This window comes from Pseudochaenichthys georgianus, chromosome 5 (genome assembly GCF_902827115.2).
Source record: "Pseudochaenichthys georgianus chromosome 5, fPseGeo1.2, whole genome shotgun sequence".
Taxonomy (NCBI): domain Eukaryota; kingdom Metazoa; phylum Chordata; class Actinopteri; order Perciformes; family Channichthyidae; genus Pseudochaenichthys; species Pseudochaenichthys georgianus.
In genome coordinates, this window is record NC_047507.1 from 39,580,635 (window position 1) to 39,601,547 (window position 20,913).

The 20,913-nt window shown below is 41.1% G+C and overlaps 2 protein-coding genes across 2 annotated transcripts; both read left to right on the forward strand.

Annotated features, from left to right (window-relative positions):
- The first annotated feature begins 2,849 nt into the window (after positions 1-2,849).
- On the forward strand, positions 2,850-5,090 carry LOC117446504 (ciliary microtubule inner protein 1-like). The gene is made up of 4 exons (XM_034082706.1): positions 2,850-3,018; positions 4,014-4,095; positions 4,466-4,564; positions 4,853-5,090. Exons 1-4 carry the CDS (start codon positions 2,960-2,962, stop codon positions 5,006-5,008), a joined length of 396 nt encoding a protein of 131 aa, XP_033938597.1. The 5' UTR covers positions 2,850-2,959; the 3' UTR covers positions 5,009-5,090.
- A 577-nt stretch (positions 5,091-5,667) lies between these two features.
- On the forward strand, positions 5,668-19,522 carry chmp4ba (charged multivesicular body protein 4Ba). Its single transcript, XM_034082705.2, has 5 exons — positions 5,668-6,037; positions 13,927-14,104; positions 14,947-15,061; positions 16,308-16,434; positions 17,016-19,522. The coding sequence occupies exons 1-5, from the start codon at positions 5,854-5,856 to the stop codon at positions 17,078-17,080; spliced, it is 669 nt and encodes a 222-aa protein (XP_033938596.1). The 5' UTR covers positions 5,668-5,853; the 3' UTR covers positions 17,081-19,522.
- The last annotated feature ends 1,391 nt before the right edge of the window (positions 19,523-20,913 follow it).

Genomic DNA, 20,913 nt, shown 5'->3' on the forward strand with positions numbered 1-20,913 from the left:
AGGGGGATCAGAGGGTGTGTGCCAATTACAGAGGCATCACACTACTCAGCCTCCCCGGGAAAGTTTACTCCAAGGTACTCGAAAGGAGGGTCAGGCCGATTGTCGAACCTCAGATTGAGGAGGAACAATGCGGATTCCGTCCTGGTCGTGGAACGACGGATCAGCTTTTTACTCTCGCAAGGATCCTGGAGGGGGCCTGGGAGTACGCTTATCCGGTCTACATGTGTTTTGTAGACTTGGAGAAGGCGTATGACCGGGTTCCCAGGGAGTTACTGTGGGAGGTGCTGCGGGAGTATGGGGTGAGGGGGTCTCTACTCAGGGCCATCCAATCTCTGTACTCCCAAAGCGAGAGCTGTGTCCGGGTCCTCGGCAGTAAGTCGGACCCATTTCCGGTGAGGGTTGGCCTCCGCCAGGGCTGCGCTTTGTCACCAATCCTGTTTGTAATATACATGGATCGGATTTCGAGGCGTAGTCGTGGGGGAGGGGGTCTGCAGTTCGGTGGACTAAGGATTGCACCACTGCTTTTTGCAGATGATGTGGTTCTGATGGCTTCATCGGTCTGCGACCTTCAGCACTCACTGGATCGGTTCGCAACCGAGTGTGAAGCGGCTGGGATGAGGATCAGCACCTCCAAATCTGAGGCCATGGTTCTCAGCAGGAAACCGATGGACTGTCCACTCCAAGTAGGGAATGAGTCCTTACCCCAAGTGAAGGAGTTCAAGTATCTCGGGGTCTTGTTCTCGAGTGAGGGAACAATGGAGCGTGAGATGGGCCGGAGAATCGGAGCAGCGGGAGCGGTACTGCAGTCGCTTTACCGCACCGTTGTGACGAAAAGGGAGTTGAGCCAGAAGGCAAAGCTCTCTGTCTACCGGGCCATTTTCATTCCTACCCTCACCTATGGTCATGAAGGATGGGTCATGACCGAAAGAACGAGATCGCGGATACAAGCGGCCGAGATGGGTTTCCTCCGCCGGGTGGCTGGTGTCTCCCTTAGAGATAAGGTGAGAAGTTCGGTCATCAGGGAGGGACTCGGAGTTGAGCCGCTCCTCCTTCGCGTCGAAAGGAGCCAGTTGAGGTGGTTCGGGCACCTAGTTAGGATGCCACCTGGGCGCCTCCCTAGGGAGGTGTTCCAGGCACGTCCAGCTGGGAAGAGACCAAGGGGTAGACCTAGGACCAGGTGGAGGGATTATATCTCTTCGCTGGCCTGGGAGCGCCTTGGGATCCCCCAGTCAGAGCTGGTTGATGTCTGCTGGAACTGCTACCCCCGCGACCCGACCACGGATAAGCGGGAGAAGATGGATGGATGGAAGCCGGGGGACCAGAAAGGGCTAGGGCCCGAAGGCCAGGGTGAACAGGTATGTTTTTAGTGATGATTTGAAGATGTCCAGGGAGGCAGCATTACGGATCTCGGCAGGAAGTGCATTCCAGAGGGTGGGGGCCGCAACACTGAATGCCCTGTCACCAACAGTTCGGAGGCGAGAGCGGGGGATGGAGAGCAGGCCCGTGTCTGAGGATCGCAGACTCCGAGAAGGGGTGTAGGGATGGAGGAGGTCCGATAGGTACTGGGGGGCGAGGGAATGGAGGGACTTGTACGTGAGGATGAGTGTTTTGTATTGAATCCAGGACTTGACCGGCAGCCAATGTAGGTGGATGAGGGTGGGGGTGATATGGTGCCATGGCTTGGTGTGGGTGAGAAGCCTGGCGGCAGAGTTCTGGACGTATTGGAGCCTATCCAGGGTTTTGCTGGGAACCACGGACAGGACTCCATTGCAATAGTCCAGACGGGATGTAATGATGGCGTGTACAAGGGTTTCTGCCACAGAGTCAGAGAGTGAAGGCCGGATTCTGGCAATATTTTTTAGGTGGTAGAAGGCGGATTTGGTGACAGATTTGACGTGTGCCTGGAAAGAGAGGGTGGTGTCCAGGGTTAATGAGGGGAAGAACCTCACTTGGAGAGAGAGGGGAAAAGGAGGTTAGTGTGTGAGTGAACGGTGATCAGAAGCCTATTTCAGAATCTGTAGAGAGTGGTACAACGACATATTGTCCAGGCCAACTCGGAAGTTAGCATCAAAGAGGCTTCCTCCACAATAGCAATGAGAATTTTTTTTAATATTCAAGAAAATATGATCTGTGGCTACATTTGTTAGACGCTTTTATCCAAAGCGACTTACATACATTCGGTACTGTGGACAATCCCCACAGGTGCAATTTGGGGTGAAGTGTCTCAGGGACACAATGACATGCTGACTGCAGTGGCACTCAAACTTGCTATCCCCTGATTCGAAGTAAGCACACTATCCACTGAGCCACAGCCTCCCTCCGTTTATGATACCATCAGGTTTGTTCACAAGGATAATCTCCACATATTAACACCTCTTTAAAATAGTTGAAGTGTAAATGCAATCTCCAGAAGTAAAAGGGTAAATGTACGCTATAAACAAACTAAACTACGGTCACATAACTTCACGTCACCATCGCTAAGCTAAAATAGGCTAATGTTCGGCGAGATGTCGTTTACCACTTGTTAGCAACCCCTGTTTTCTTTGACACATATAAGCTTCAGACATGCAGGTGTGTTTACTGAAGAATTTGATGTCAAAGATTTTGTTAACCACAGACCTTATTTCCTGTTGAAGTCCCAGAAGTGCTAAATGCTAACTCATCCCCAGGTTTAAGGACTCATCCCTGCACCACTCTATTTCAGAGTATGTATGAGTTATCGAGATATTTCAGTGGACACCTCTCTAATGTTTGAGTTCCCCTCCAGTGCTTCCATCCTATCATCGCCACGGTTACACAGAGATATATGTGTATGTGAGTGTCACGGAACTCCGTCCCCATGGCGACGGTAAACAGTTTTGTCAGTGTAACTTACACACAGGTGAAACATTAGCCGTACAAAACTAAAGAGCCTCACACACACATACACACAAACACACACACACTCTGGTCAGGACAAATGGCAGATCCACAGGGAACATCTAAGCCCATCAACTTTGTGCATCGAGATGAAATCTGGTAAACCTGCTCACTGTTATTTGATTTAATGTTGCTTACCATTGGTATTTATTGTATCACTCTTTGTGAAAGAGGCCAGAGTGATTCACAAAGATGTATTTGATTTGTTTTGGTGGGGGGGTTGGCGTAAAGTTGACTGGATGTTGAAAAGTCAGAATAAGTACTAATTCTAATCTTTATTTTGTTTTAAAACATGAGACGTGTCTTCCTGTGTGATCATTGTGAATGCCTTATTGTTCATTGTTAACACTTTAATATTGTTTTCATTTTTTAAATCATTTTTCTATGTTTTGTAGTTCGTAATCTTAATGTGTTTTCCACTGGGTTAATTTCACTCTCTTTAATGTAAAATAGATAGATAATATATCTGCAGAGCACCATGTTGTTGACATGGTATAGATTACATTTTATTAGAAACATTGTCTATACATTTAAATATTTGGTAGTATCCAACCAGAAAATGTTATCATTACAGCATTACAAAGTAAATAAAATATACATGTTGTTTTAATTTAAAAAAGCGCACAGATCAATTTCCTTCTGCATGTTCTCTAGCTCTTGCTAGTACTACGATGCACTACCTATATATGCCTTGTTTAAGCAAAAATAAGCCATTTATTATTTTGTTAGCATCTAGCTTCAGCTTTCCTTTTCCTTTTGTTTAGTGCAATTCAAATGGTCAGCATAAAAGAAACACATTATACATGTGAGACAGTAAAAAATCAGTGGGAGAACTAGACTCAAACAAACCAAACCAAAGAGCAGGCAGCAGCTACATCAACAGCTACATGTGTGTGTGTGTGTGTGTGTGTGTGTGTGTGTGTGTGTGTGTGTGTGTGTGTGTGTGTGTGTGTGTGTGTGTGTGTGTGTGTGTGTGTGTGTGTGTGTGTGTGTGTGTGTGTGTGTGTGTGTGTGTGTGTGTGTGTGTGTGTGTGTGTGTGTGTGTGGTGTGTGTGTGTGTGTGTGTGTGTGTGTGTGTGTGTGTGTGTGTGTAGGAAAGCATATGTAAAGGTTGAGAAGGATTCGGCTTCTGTCTGGCCAAGCAAGTGGGGCTCCCTGACTGAGGCTTACAAGGAGGTACACACACACACACACACACACACACACACACACACACACATACACACACACACACACACACACACACACACACACACACACACACACACACACACACACACACACACACACACACTGCATATCCTGCTGGGTAAGTGTTATTGTAGTGAAGTAGTCTTCCGTATAAGCAGGGGATCTAAATACTCAAATAAAGTACAATTACCTTAAAAGTGTACTTAAATCCTTTACTTCACTTTACTACCAGTCATCACATACAGAGACACACCAAAGAAAACACACACATTGTTTCAAGTCTTTGCATTAATTCATACAATAGTGAGGATCGCACAAGCTCACAATTTGATTATATGTTTACAATGTGTTTAAGTACGAGAGGGAGTGTGTGAAGTTAAAGGAGGTCTTAAGAGCAGAGCCTCCAAGTGGCCCTGCAGCACGACCTTTGACCCCTACAGAAAGAAATATCCAAGTAAGTTATTTACATCCATACTTATATTTTGTATGGATAAATTGTGCATAGTGTTCAAGTCATTCATTACTTGAGAAAAAAGCAGACATACTACAGTGTAAAAATACTCTGTTACAAGTACAAATGTAAAAGTAATATTGGCATACAAAAGACAATGGGGTAAAAGTATAAGCTAGCATACAATACTGAAGTGAAGTACAAGTATAGCTCAAATGCATACTTTGTATATTCCTTAGTTACTCTCCACCCCTGTGTACATCTATCTCACCCCATGTTTCTGTGCTCCAGGTGGCTCCCGCTCCTCCTGTCCCTCAAACAACGCAAGCTCTGATTGGCTGGCGCTCAGGTCATTCAAATCTTCAGCTGGAAAAATACGCCACAGTGAATCATGGGAGGTGTAGTTTTCTGAAGGAACTAGGCTGGCCTTTTGGCGCTTGCAGCTGATTGGAAGTTGTGACTTTTACCGAAAAATAACTGACTGACTAAGTTATTAGTGAGTTATGATTATGTAGCATTAAAAAAATTAAAAACATCAATCACAATATGACGTGTTATACTTCCATATGTGGGATGGATGGACATGTTGTTTATCATGCATCAATGCGTAACATCCAGCAGTGATTTGCTTCCTGAATTCTGACCTGATTTTTTTATCGTGGTTTATCAAACTTATCATTACATTAGATCTAACATGATCACTTATGATCTTAACCAGGGGATTTTTAGTTTTGGACAACTGCCTTGCATACAAATTTAGAAAATATATACCAACTTATACATTCTGACAGAGGTGAAATTAAAACAGTTAAAATTATCAGGTTGTTATACAATAATGACATAAGTTATTATTGAGCTAAAAATAGTAAATATTATTAATATAAATAATAATGAATTAAAAAAACGTTTTTATACTTTTGGCAATAGCAATATTAAAAACAAAAAATGTAAGTAGAAAATGTTTTTTAATTCTGAAGGTAAACGATTTCTAAAAATAGATTTTTTTTTAGATATTTAACAGCTCATTTGTGAATTTCCCTGAACGCATGTCACGCATGAGTCACGTAACAGCGCTGACGTAATGACATCACGGGGCCTTTCTGGAAGAGGCGGAAGAAGAGACAAAAATAACAACAACAGCAGCAGCAGCGGCAGCCCTCCGCTCGGTTACTAACGTTATAGTTATCTAGAAAGACAACCAAGCAATTTAACGACCACCTGTCCTGTACCACAAAGGGCCGGCTGTTCGTGTACGGTTACATCAGCCGTTATTGTTTACATTTACTAACAAAATGTCGGTGTTTGGTAAGTTATTCGGCGGCGGGGGTAAGGGTGGAAAAGCGCCGACACCCCAGGAGGCTATCCAGAAACTCCGAGAAACCGAGGAGATGTTGGCCAAAAAACAGGACTTTTTAGAAAAGAAAATCGGGGAGGAGCTCGTTACGGCGAAGAAGAATGGCACGAAAAATAAACGAGGTGAGAAAGAAAGCTCCTGAAGTTGACGGGTTAGTCAAACCGCTAGTTAGTTAGTTTGTTAGTTAGCCTGCGGGCTAACGACAGGGAAGGAACCGGGAAGTTGACAGGCTCTCATGTTAACGGCACCCGAACACGGTCACATGACTCTAAATGTGTCTTTAAAAGACAGCACAGTGTTAATACTATTTCTGTAGAATGAAATGAACTGAAAGGGACACATCAAACAACAAGTGAGAGTTACTAACCTACAAACTTGACTGTATTGTTTCATTCACTTTGTGGTTCTGTAACGTAACGTCAAACTGTCTGACTAACTAGCTACTAGACAGTAGCTTGTTCACTTAATGACACCCAGTCAAAAGTACATATAGTATGTTACTATCTTTTATATTACGGATTTAACCGAAAATAAATTATAAATATTTAATAACATTAAATACATTTCTAAACTGAATAAACAAATGAATAAAAAGGCAAGAAATCGAAATAATAACAAAAAAAGAGGAAGCAAATAGCATTAATGGGTAGCTAACAACAATTCAATATATAAAAGATAGAATAAAACAACCAAAGGAATAAGAACAAAACGGTATGTTAAGGATAGGTATTAAAACACAGAATAAGTCTCATTTAAAGGCAATGTAGTGTACATATATTTATGATCTAACAGCTTGCATTTATTATAGCTGTAGTAATTCCAAAAATAGGTTATGTAACTCAGAACCAGAGAACCTTGTAAAATAGTCAAAGACAAAAGTCAGAAATCAAACTGACCTGTGACATGCTTTGAGTTCAAAGTTCTTGCTAAAAGTATCCGGGTAATACGCTTAATGTTTTCAAAATACTAAAGGTCCTACTCGACTCCATGCAGCCCAGAGTGTTCCTGTCATCAGATGATCTGATCGATTAAGGCTGTTTAACAACACAGACAACTGAAAGGCTATTTTAAATATCCAAATACTTCTGCTGTATGACTTTAGAAAAAGGCTCGTAGCTCATTACTGAAATAGTGACTTCAAAAAGAAAAAGAGTAATTACATATTCTCTTGATTCCTATGATGACAACTAACATTAATATGTACTCTTATTTCATTCTTGCATACATAGGAACGTGTTTGTTTTCTACAAAGATAATGGATTCAAAAACGTTTTTGTTATCAAATGGAAACTTTTCTGGTTTCAGGAAGTTTTTAGTATTTTGGGACTTTTTAATGAATTGAAGGCATTCTTGTAAGACTTTTTAAGATAGTAATTTAACATTAATATATATATAGTGCTTTAAATGTCAGCATATGAAGTTTTCAACTGTAGGTACATTCACTGACAGAAGTATGCACTGTGGCAAAAAGTGCCTTAAGAATGATGTGCTCAGGATTATCAGGGTTTCATTTGAACATCGGCAGCTTCCTTCTATCTAGCAAATAGTGCTTACAGGGAGCAGCCAGGACTTTACGTTTGGCAATGATTCTTTTCAACTGCACTATGATCTGTTTGATATTGAGTTGTGGAAGACGTGGCACTGACGTAGTGTTGGTAAGGCCTGTAGAGGATGTGCTCATTTACAACAGCACTCGGATGCTGCATTTAAAGCCACGGCTTCACCTAAGGCAGGGGAGTCAAAGTCGAGGCCCGGGGGCCAAATCCGGCTTCATTTGATGGGGCCCGCAAGAGCTTGCAAAGAATATAATACGTTTATTATACGGTTACATGCTACTTTACAGTATATCTATATATTTTTAATTAATTTCTTATTTTATAGTTATTTATCTTTCTTATTTTTATCTTTGATTTATCCTTAGTTGTATTAATCTGTGTGCATCTGTGCTGTCCTGTTTTTCAATCTTACCCTGTTGCTGTTAAACTACTGAATTTCCCCACAGGGATTAATAAAGATCCATCTTATCTTACCTTACAGAAGCACGTTGCCCATAAACTACATGTCCCACAATGCATCTCATTTTGTGACATGCACTGAAGAGATTTGCCCTAGACTTTTGTTTTCAGACATAGTTAATTATGAAGTTATTACCCTATCCGATAAAAATCCAATGCAGAGGCAATAATATTATACATTATTTCATATATATTATGTATTTATATAGTTACAACCGGCCCTTTGAGTGCAACCGTAATGCTAATGTGGCCCACCATGAAATTGAGTTTGACACCCCTGATCTAAGGGCTTTAAGGAATCCCACACTTCACAGCAATTTCAACTTTCCAGAATAGTGACGCAAACTTTGGAAGGTTGTCATTGCAGCGATAACATGCTCCTCCATCTAAAAACAGTAAAGTAAAAAAACGTAAAATGAGCACAATGTTAAATAGTACACTCAGCTGGTTATATATGGAATATATACTTAAACATGTTATTGAGCAACAGAGTGGTGTCAACATGCTGACCACAATACATTTTCAGTAGATTCAGTCCTGTATAAAAAGTCACTGCTTAAAAAATTGTGAAACAAAAAAAGATGACTGCATTATTCTACATCTTGCACATGTTTAATAGTGTTATATTATTATTTGTATTTTGCATTAGCTGGTTCTGCAGCATTAGGACTCAGTTCACAGCTCATATTAACCTCAAAGCTGTATTTGTTTATACTTCAACTGGACACAATATTGTCATTCCAGGAACTCATTTGCACTGCTAGCTCATTTGAAACTGGTTTAAAAGTCCTGTTCTTCATGACATTGTACAAGCTTTAAACCCTGAAACCTGATTTTCATCCAATCAGTAAACCTCCCTATAGTCAGGTGATAAATAACACACACAATGGTAAATGGACTGTACTTATATAGCGCTTTATCCAGTCTTTAAGACCCCTCAAAGCGCTTTACATACTCCATGTCATTCACCCATTCATACAGAGCAGTGTACCTTACTCTAGGACCTAACATTCACACACCGTTGGCCATCGGGAGCAACTCAGGGTTAAGTGTCTTGCCCAAGGATACATCGACATGTTGACTGCACGGGCTGGGATCGAACCCACAACCTTCTGGTTGAAAGACGACCGCACTCCCTCGCAGCCACAGTCCATACATTTTTCAAAGTAAACATAATAAACCTGTAGTGAAAGCAGCATCTGCACCATGGCAGGTTGAACCACTTTACACGTTTTGCTACAATACCTCATCACCCTTTGTGCTCTTTGACATCAAGTCTTTGTTAAACATTTTCCACCTGGGTTATTCCTCCAAGCCATAGAGGGTGGCTACGTCACAGCTACTAATGCAGGACGTCAGCCAGGGAATGCAATGAGCATGTATACCTCCTGCACTCCTGTACAGGGACATTTTGGTTGTGGCATCAAACAATTCAGGTCACGTGTTACCATGGCAGATCAGATTTCCTTATATAAAGAAATGTTTTTCTAAATTCAATTACCAATTAAAAAATAGTCAGTAATTAAGGTTACATCATATTTTCCCATGAAGTCAGGGTCTGACTAAGTGTTATCCCTACCTGTCACAACACTTATGGCGCATTTCCTCTGCAGCGGGTAGCCCCGTTTAATCGTCCTCAAGTGGCCAGGCCAGTTTTTGGTGACCTTTCCATATAGCGTAGCACCGGCTAGCGGGTACTTTTTCCGGCCCCATCAAATCGTGGTTCTATCAGGCCAGGGCCAGGGCTGAACTAGTGACGTCAACACTCTCGACTGCTGATTGGTCAGAGAGAATCGTCACAAGATCGCGCGCGAGATCATCCCTAGCGTCGCCTATATATCTAGAAGCAAGCTTGCAGCATTTTTATACACAGCATTTTTTGACGTTGACATCTCATTGGGGATGATAAAATCCAGCGGGAGCTCGACGGAACAACTCGAAATGTGAAAGTGTTCCAGGATGTCTCTGCACAGACGCCCCGCCTACACTGCGCTGCTATCCCAGGTCCTAAACTGTAATGGAAATGCGCCACGGCCTCGGACGGCCAGCGAGGCAGCCCGAGGCCTGAGCGAGGACGCTTAGGGACACTTAAACAGGGCTACCCCGCTGCAGTGGAAATGTGCCATTAGTCAGACCCTGACTTCTTTAAAATCGTGTTTGCAATGTCAACTTAAGCAATAACTACTGCAATTCAGCACCTTTTGTGTTCAGTTGAATGTTCAATTTGTCAATTAAAAGAGTGTTGGAAAGAAAGGATTTCCAGTTTTATCACACACCTTATTATAGCTTTCGAAATACGTATTTCTAATGAATTTTTCCAATAAGCAATATGTTTGAGCATTATACGGAAAGCAGCAGAAAAGCAGAACCATGTAGACTTCAATATCTGTTAATTTATCGCAAGTAATAGTAATAACTTGATCACATATTGCACATTTCCTCATTGTGCAGCTCTACTTTACACACATAGGGAAGCTAAATACTGAAGAGTGCCAGGAACAGGAAAAACAAAGGGTCGCAGAACTAAACCTAAAATCTAAGTGTGCAGGCTGAGTGCAGCTCTGCATCCGATAATTTAATAATGATTTGTAGGTAATATCGTTATCAGTCCAGAAAAAGAGCCGGGTGCTGATATAATACGATGACAAATCTAATCTGCTGCTGTCTGGCTCCACTGGAACAAAGCAGCCATATGTGATCAAATCCATTGAGTTTCAGTGTTTCAACGTTGTTTAGCTTCATGTAACTATGGATTACTTTTCCACATGAAGAAAATGGTGTGAGCTGTCTGTGAAGTTGCACAGAGGCACAGCAGTTCTCTGAGCTACATGCTAACAGCATGCTAACATGATAATTATGACATTACTAATATGTTGTTAGATACTGTTGAACATGTTCACCAACTTAGTTTAGTGGACTAGCATTTGTTCTTAAGCACTAAACACAAATGTCATAAAATGTGTTTGGACAAAATGATGGAAAGAATAGTTTTTTGATGGGAGGATGTTGCAACTTTTACGGGTATTGCATTCGTCAATCCTGAAGTCAAGGGTTCATGAATATATTGACCGAATGTAATGGCAATCCATCCATACCTTACTGCGATATTTCAGTCTAAAATTAAGTGAATCCATCCTTGAGGTTTGAGGTTACACCATAGACTGTATATATATATATATATATATATATATATAGGGTTACACGCATAACCCATTTTCAGAAATATAAAGCAGGGCTGACATTAGAAATGGCCCGCTGGCCCGGAAGCACTATTTCGACCCCCCGGGCCAGCATAACGTACTTTCCACTTTCCCGCTCGGTTCCACTAAAAACTTCTTCTTTTTTTAAATGGTCCTGTGGTATAGGTATTTTGACAAGCAATGTTGTTAAATTGTTTCGTTTATTAACGCTACCACATAGCGTTTCGTGAGGCGGTTGTCGTTGTTGGGTGAAAAGCAAACGGCTGTTTGCTGCGGGAGCGCAGCGCGAGCAGGCTCCCCCATGAGCGGGAGCGCGTTCGTTCACTACAGACTTTCTCGCCACCTAACCATTCGCCAAAATGTTTTTAATACCAGCGGTAACCGGCCAAGCTCCGGGCAAATAACATTCTTCAAATAACAGAATGTCACCGGAGGAGTTAAAGGAGAGTGACAGGGAGCATGAGAAGAAGAGGGAGAGAACGTTTCCGCCACACTGGCTTGATCGATGGAGTTTGGGTATGGAGGAAAAGGGCTGTGTTTTCTGACACGTGGTGAGTTCCCTGACACACCGGGGAAACATATTCATGTATAAAAGATGTACAAAAGTGCATTTTGCATGATAGTCCCCTTTAAGATTCAGACGTCCGTGACTAAAATCCTTCATCCGGTTAAATATTGCTAAAAAAAATACCAATTGTATAGCATTAAAGTTCAAGAAAGGATAGTTTGCGAACAAAAAAAACGGTATTTTCTTCAATTCCTGTATTTTTTCATATCGCAATATATATCACAGGGGGAAAGAAATCGCAATGTCAGTTTTTTCCAATATCGTGCAGCCCTACTTCAAATAAAAGAATGGCATGTTTAAGAAGATGGAACCAGTGAATGTTTGGCATCTTTATCTTTCTAATGGCTTAAACAAACTTCAAATATCACTTTTTTGTTATCAACCGACCGCAGTCTGAGATCAGGGGGAAATCCAACGGTTGTCTCCAAATACGTTTTTCTAAATGTATCATCTCGGTTATTCTAAGTTGATACCGTGAGCTGGATGAAATGCTGGTCTTGTCAGGAAGCAATAGTGAGAGGACAACCCGAAACAGCCTGAGGTCACACTGACAGAGATTTGGCTCAGACAGGATTTTATCCGATTATCAGAGTCCTGTTTCATGAAGACAAACACTTTATTCCAACATCTCACAGCCTCCCTCTTCTGCTCATGACTTACCAAAGGCCCCAAAGTTCCTGTCTACTTGAGCTGTTATCGCTGTCCTCGGTTTGACCTGAGGTACCGTATAGTGCTACTGAATCCTCTGTTCCTTTCCATCTCGTTCTTAGACTTTTGGACTTTCTCTTAAGGCCAAATAGCTTTTTTTAAATAAACAAAACAAACTGAGAAAAAAACTAAAAGCTTACTACTACTACTATTTTTAAATAAAATAATGTAATAGTAATTAAGAATGAAATACAATTAAATACATTAATTAAGGTTGCAATGCATGTTCATAAGCATATATTACAACATTAAAGGTGACATATCATGCTTTTCCGGTTATCACCCGTCCCCTTGTGTGTTATGAAGGTTTTTATGCATGTAAACGGTCTGCAGAGTCAAAACCCTCAAAGTACACCCTGTAGCGAGTAAAACTCTAACACAGAGAAGAACTCCCCAAAACGCCTCGTTGGTGAAACGTCATCATCCATTTGATTCTTCCGGGTACATCAGGACGTCATGTTGTAACCGGAACGAAAAGGACCAATCCGTGGAGCCGTTACGTTAAGTCCGCGGAGCCGTTACGTTAAGCCCCCGCTGATTGGTCCTAATTGACCAATCCACAGACTTCCTCACACACTCAGTGCAGGCAGCTCAGCTGATGTCTCCTCCGGGCTGCTGCTGATAACAGACAGTTGAGATCGCAGCGAAATTCTCTCTGCAGACCCATTCTCACAGCGTTTATCAACGTTTTTCTTCTCAATATCAAGCCACACTTATTGTTTTTACTTCGGCTGTGACTTTGTGTGTGCTCAGGATGAGTTTGGCTGTGTATCGCTAAACAAGGAAATCACACCTCCACGGAGCTCAGCGCGATTCACAACGTGAAACAATCGGACGTTGTGAATCACCCCGAGCACACACAAAGTCTCAGCCGAAGTAAAAACAATAAGTGTGGCTTGATATTGAGAAGAAAAAGGTTGATAAACGCTGTGAGAATGGGTCTGCAGAGAGAATTTTGCCGCGATCGCAACTGTCTGTTATCAGCCTGCAGCCAGGGAGGAGACATCAGCTGAGCTGCGTGTGTGTGTGAGGAAGTCAGTGGATTGGTCAATCGGAGCACACAGGGAGGGGGGGGGGCAAGAGCTCCAACGAGCCGTTTAGTGGAGAGAGTGAATACACGTAGTTTACAGAGATGCTGTATGCGAAACAATGTGAGTTTGGAAAATTGCACAGTATTTTTCTATTGTAATATCCCTCAACAATGGTATTATGATCAGTAGAAAGGACCATGACATGTGACCTTTAAGGAGACAATTAAAGTACAGTAGGGTATATTTCTATACTTTTCTGTTTGCCAAGGGGTTGTTACAATTGTATCCTTATTTTATTTCTATCTGTTTCTGATTTCTTCCTCTGAAGCATCGCATTTTACTCCCTACCTCTGGGCCTTCTAAAAGTGATTCCCCAATGTCTGTTTTACTGTGACGGCATTAGCAGGGATTTGAAACAAGATTAGGTTTCTGTAGCCGCTTCAACGAGAAATGTTGTCCTGAACTAACTCCGTGTCTGTTTCTGTGCAGCGGCTCTACAGGCCTTGAAAAGGAAAAAGCGTTACGAGCAGCAGCTGGGTCAGATCGACGGCACGCTGTCCACCATCGAGTTCCAGAGGGAAGCACTAGAGAACGCCAACACCAACACAGAAGTGCTCAAGAACATGGGCTACGCCGCCAAGGCCATGAAGGCTGCACATGAAAACATGTAAGAGACATTGAGAAACAAATGATAGGTTACATTTAACCATTGTTATTGTAAGTATGTAATGGAGTGGTGCAGGGATGGCGTGTTTCTGTTGGCCGACCTCAACATTTGAAGCATCTCCTTGACACAAAGCCAATGACATTTTACCACAGATTTTGGATTATTGCATAAAATAAGCTCTGGCGAATACACGTTTATCATACATGCATCTTTTGTTCAGCAGGATCATCTCCACATATTAGAACCACTTTTATGGTTTTTGAAGAGTAACTGCAATCGGCAGAAGTTAAAAGCTAACATTAGGCTTTAAACAAACTACAGCACGGTCACATGACTTTACGTCACCTCCGCTAATCTAACGGCCCGTCCACTCAGCGGCGTGCGTTGAAGCTTCCAACGCTTCTGCCCTTTCACTTTGAATGGGGTGACGTCACTTTTAGCCGAACTGCATCGTGGGAAGCGACGTGGAGCGTTGCTGGCGTGGCTCGCTGCAAAAGTTGAGCAATGTTCAACTTTTGACGCCTCGGCAGAAGCGTCAGCCAATCGAATCATGTTTTGTAGTCTCATAAGACATTTTATCAAAACATAGAAGCTGCTGACATTCACCAGTGGGGTATTTTATGTCGTGGAGTCAATATACTCTTCTAAGTTGTGTTGAACGCAGACCCTGTTTTGGCTTTTAACCAGAAACATGTTCTAAAAACCATTGACTACAAGACAAGCAAACCAGAAGTGGCGATATGCACACTCTCTTGGGACTCATTCCTGCCCACTTTATACTGGTTTATTTTGTATTCATTCATGCACTTACACATCCTCACATCTCTCTTTGTGTTTCACAGGGACATAGACAAAGTAGACGATCTGATGGCGGACATCACGGAACAACAGGAAGTAGCTCAAGAAATCTCAGATGTCATTTCCAGACCGATCGGTTTCGGGGATGAGTTTGACGAGGTGAGAACATCCCTGGAACTCAGGAACCCGACTCAAATAATCTGCCACAGCTCTATTCTTCATGACAGTAGTGAACAAATCTATGTTTTACTAAAAGACAAAGTAAATAAGTAAGTGCAACATAAGAAAGGGCAGAAACATTTTATATTTTCAGAATGTACTGACCAAATGGACTCGACTTGTTGACACATTAATAAAGGGAAAATGTAATATTGTGTGAATATGTGCCTTTTGGAGGCCCTCCTCAACTTTCATCAATATTTAAGAATATCACCAGGATTTAGCATGTCACCATAAATATATAAACTATTAGGCGCTTTCACACCGCAGTACTTTTCCCTCAAAGGTTCATGAGAACTCTTTAGTTCTCATGAACTAAGTACAGATCGCGTTCACACCGCAATAAGTCCCTGGGGGTGGATTAGGCAAATGAAGCCGCTGACGTCACTTCTTCTTCTTCTGCTTTGGGTTTACTGGCAGGCCGCAACCCACTTCACGGCGTATACTGCCGCCCAAAGTCCCCGGCCGGAAGTCCCCGGAGTTGGGGACTGGCTTCAGTAGAAGCTGCTGGGAGTCCCAGCAGCTTCTACTGAAGCCTTCCGAGTAAATTGCCAGAACGCCGACACCTCCTCATCTCCACCGCTCCCATGTTTTATTTTGTGTTGCCATAAGTTAGTCTCTCTGCGTTTCTGCGCTGGGCTAATGCTAATAATGCTAATGCGAGGTGTGACGGCCCCTAGGCCTTAGACTCAGGTCCCTGGTTAGCCACTCCCCAAATCAGGTGTCCGCAATCTCTCCTGATTTGGGGAGTGGCTAACCAGGGACCTGAGTCTAAGGCTAATTATCTAGAGGATAATAAAATGGCGGCTTCACAAAACTTTTTGGGGAGTTTTACGGGGCGTGGTTTGCAATCGGCCCAGCCAATCAGAAATAGGAACCTTTTTCTCCCATGAAAGTACCTGCTCTCCATCAGGGACGGAAAAGGGGGTGAAAAGGTTCTCATTAACTCATTTTAGTTCCGGGTTTTTTTGGTGTGAACGCAACATTTCGGAACCATATCGGAACTACAGTGGGAAAAGTACTGCGGTGTGAAAGCGCCTATTGTAGTTACAGCTGCTGGCATCAAATGGATAAAACCTCAGATGAGAGAAGTGTGTCTTTTATTATAAAATAAACTAGTCTTTGTCTGTGGTTGGTTAATTGATAACTCACGTGTGTATGTGTGTGTGTTTTTGTGTGTGTTCAGGACGAGCTTATGGCTGAGCTGGATGAGCTGGAACAGGAAGAGCTGGACAAAAATCTTCTGGAAATCCAAGGAACAGAAGACGTTCCTCTACCCAGCGTACCATCTACATCACTACCATCGAGACCAGGTATTATTATAAGTAAAAAGTCTATGTCATACTCACACAAACAGCACACACATCTACACAATCATCATTAGCCAAACCGAGCAATTCAGCAATTATATCTTATTCATATTTATACACCGCTAAAGCATTTATTACGATATACATGTTGCATATTAGGGCCACACAATTAATCAGAATTTGTTATTTAATTAGTTATTTTTTCAAAGATGTGCTTCCATATCATATATTGTATGAATTTATTTTTATTTTATCCTTACATTTGACATTTTACTTTAGCTTCTTATGTTTATATAAACATCTTTATGTTATTTTTTTAATCTTTTGAATGCATGTTCAGTTTTAACTTCGTATATAAATATTTGTATTCTATTTAATGTTATTTAATCCTTTTAAACAATGTATTTTAACTTCCTTATTTTTATAAATATTTTAATTATATTTTTGTTTTAATTAAACATTTATTTTGTTCTAAAATGGAGCAACTGTTTCGAAACCCAATTTCCCCAAGGATAAATCAAATGTTCTGATTATGAATAACATTATTAAATCTGAGGTTTATTTCTGTTTGCTCCTGTTTTTAGACAAGAAGAAGGTGGAAGAAGACGAGGACGACATGGCGGACCTGGAGGCGTGGGCGGCTAACTAAGCTAGCTCGCCCTGCTAGCTAGCTAATGCCCCTCTCCTGTCTGTGTGCAGGCTGCTTCCATCTGGAAGAGAGGCAGGGACTCTGCTGCTGCTTTCTCTTAAAGCCTACGTGCATATATCTAAAACAGACCCCAACCCTTAAGTATGCACTTGTACACTGACTTTACGAAATGAACCCAGGCTTTTCTCCTCTCATTAATGTGATCTCTTTGCTCCAGCTGTGCACTCCTTAAAGGGCATAGAGTCGCCAAACAAATGCCCTCCAAGCCTGTGGTGATGTATATCGCTCTCTTATTTTTGAGTACATGAATGTGCACTTTGTGTAACTAGTGCATACTATAGGTGACGGGTGTGTGGAGGACGAGTTTCTGGGAGGAATGTGAAGAATAAACAGATGTGTAAGGGGAAAAAAAGAAAAGAAAAAACAGATCATGATTCAGCCATTTTTCTGCTTCCTGCGTTGTCATCTCTCTGCTCTTCTAAAACGACGACGACAACCCCTCATCTATAGCTGCTAAATGTCTGCAGCGGCAAAATAAAAATGTAGGACTTTCTCATTCAAAATGTTACAGCAGTGGAAACATCTTGTAAAGAGAGGATCGGGAGTTTGATCCCTCTGTCTGCCATATCTCCTTCTGAAGGGTCCGCAGGCAATGCTTCGTCTCTCATAGCTAACTCTGGATCTAATCAGTTACATTCATTAGATGTCATGTGAGGGGAAAACACTTACACATGCTTACTTTATTGAAAATGTAACGAGGCAACTGTTTAATCATCATAAGGTTTATTTTTGGAAATCAAATGCCAACAGCTACAATTCCCAAATGTTCAATTATAGAGATCCCATAACAACCACCTATCACCAGGAGTGGAAGATGTAATCAAACTTTTTTGCTTAAGTCAATGTAGCAATACTAAATACTAATACTCCGTTTCCAAAGTCCTGCAATTAAATTCCTAAGTAGAAGTGCAAAAGTATTGGCCTCCATATATTATTATGCTCATTTAATGATTGTATATCCTCTGCTGGATAACTTAACCCATGATTATATGTCCATGTTTGTTCATTAGCTGATTTATATTTAATATTAGTTATGAATCTGAATCTACAATGGCTGTCAGATAAAGGTAGTGGAGTAAAAAGTACTTTATTGCTTTCCAAAATGTAATGGAGTAGAAGTATAAAGTAGCATAAAGGGAAAATACTCAGATACCCTAAAATTGTACAGTAGGCCTACATGATTCAGTGATTTTCTGTCCATTAGTGATAGCCCTAGGCTAGCATTCTAATGTACTGTTTAATTAACTGAATGAATTGTTACAGTGGTGGATTGTTACTTGCAGTAGAGTGTCACTTTGCGATTCTTCTACTTTACTGTAAATGTTTTTGGATAATCCTTCATGTAACAAACTGTCAATTTACACTGAAAATTGCCGAGTAAGATTTGAAAGAGCTTGTACTTTAATTAAGTAATCTCCATGTTATGCTTCTGTTTACTTATACTCCACTATATATCAGAAGGTAGGAAACATTGTACTTTTACTCCTATTTCCGCTTCTTTTCACTTCTCAAAGAATTCAAGGCTTTATTTGTCATATGCACAATAGCTACAGTGTAGTTTTAGCATATCAATATAAAGTCTCAGGTTCCTCCAATAATTGAAAATATTATGTTAACATTTCAAAAAGGACAATAATTGTGGGAGCAGGTTTTTTTTTTAGTATTTGTAGATTGTGGTATTAGGATCGGAGTACTTCTGTTCCGCTGTTCCACTTGTTTGTGTCCCTTCAATATGGCTGCCAGGGGGAACATGAAACACTCCACGCCTCGTCTGTCACTGATGCTTTCTGAGAAAATCCTACATTGTTTGAATTTGAAGATAGTGTGTGTGGTGTTTTTCAGCCTTTTGACACAGTGACCTCTTGTGAATACGTAGTCAAACTGAGACGCTGGGCTGGATGTTTCTCTTCAATCTGCTCTTGGCTCACCTGTGGAGTAAAAAGGATTCAAACGCTGAGAGACTACATATTTGTCTCGTCATAAAACTTCTGCTCACTTCTCCTTTTCTCATGTCTGTCAGCACACAGTCATGGATCGGGGTCGGTCCAAATTCAAAAAGACGGTTCAGGCTGAAATTTAAACACATCTTTGTAAAAGAAAAAGCGATTCAAAACACATGTATGTTACGTAATATCGCCTTATTTGTCATTAGGTCGACCCCAGTCCTGATATTTAATTAAAACTATTGAAAGATGAATCTTGCATATGCCAATAAACTGTTTTCCATGTTTTCCTGTTAACTAAAAACACTCATGTTCTGTCGACAGAAACACAGGGTAAAAAGACCGGAGAGTTTTCCGTGTGGCGGCCATGTTGCTTTATGACGGGTTGTAGGCATATACAGTTTATGTCAATAAAGACAAAAGTTGGGATTTGGTGCAAGTTTGGGCACTTTTTTTCTATTCTCTCAGAAATAAGTTTCCCTTTCATAGCTTTTTCAATCATCGGGAATCTGGCTCTGGATATTTAACAGTGTACGTTGATGAAACATGTAGTCTTTCTCATGATCACCTCATCTCAAGTAGGGCTATACTGAACTGGAATTTAAGCATTTCCATTTTATGCTACTTTATATTTGTTTATTTGACAGGTACAGAGCACATTAGTGAACACAAAGAATAAGTTTAGTTAAAATACCAGTGTTAGCGAAAATGCTTAATAGTCCTGTAGTCCCGAGGCAAGTTCTAAATGAATAGTCGAGTCAAAGTAAACTTTCTTATCAATATCTCTGTGTGGTACAAACAGGGAGACTGAAATGCCCTTCCTCTCTAATATTTGCTTTATACACTTTTAGAAGGAAGCAAACTCGTAATACAGTATGCACTACAGTTCCTAGTTTCTTTCCAAAACATGATCTGACATATCTGACATGTTTGACAGGTTTTGTGAATTTCCTCCAACTTGTCCATGCAGGGTTTCTGAGCCTCATACAGCTATCCTTAGAATGTATGTGTGATGTAAGGATGTTTTGGGTGTAGGTCATGATGAGGAGTTGATTCAGCAGCATGGAGTTTCTTTAGTTTGTGTTCAGATCCAAACCACTCTTCCCCAGAGACTCCATGTCTGTAAGCTGCACATCATAACCCTAAAAATCTCACTCCTACCAGGGTTAGGAGGGGTATTTAAAACATCTATTGTGTTACAACTGCTCGTTACCAAAAGTGTAACTTAATCTGAGTATCACAATATAAAAGTAAGATAACTTTACCTAACCTTTGGATTTGGATTACCAATGTCAAATGCGATACAAAAATATCAATACGATGTTTTTAACTGAAGGGTTTTATGTAAAACAACAGAACAATGTGACATTAGAAAAGAAGATATTTGGCAACTTTATATTTTTACTCCACTCCCTTTCAGAGGCAGATATACTTTTTACTGCACTACATTTATTTTAACACTTGCTGTCACTATACTTTGTAATTATAAAAACACATGATATGCTGATATGGTATAATGCAGTAGGCTACTGTTACTAATCTACACAGTAGAGTATTTTAAGTAGGCTATTAATGCTTAAATGCTCTTAGATGTATTTGTCAGTGATACAAACTGGATAATATAATACTGTGAAGATATCAATCAATGTTTATTTATATAGCCCAATATCACAAATGTTACATTTGTCTCAGTGGTCTTCACAGTGTGTACAGAATATCAGTATGACAATACGACACCCTCTGTCCTTAGACCCTCACATCGTACAAGGAAAAACTTCCGGAGAAAACCCACAGTTTAAAGGGGATAATGGGAGAAACCTCAGGGAGAGC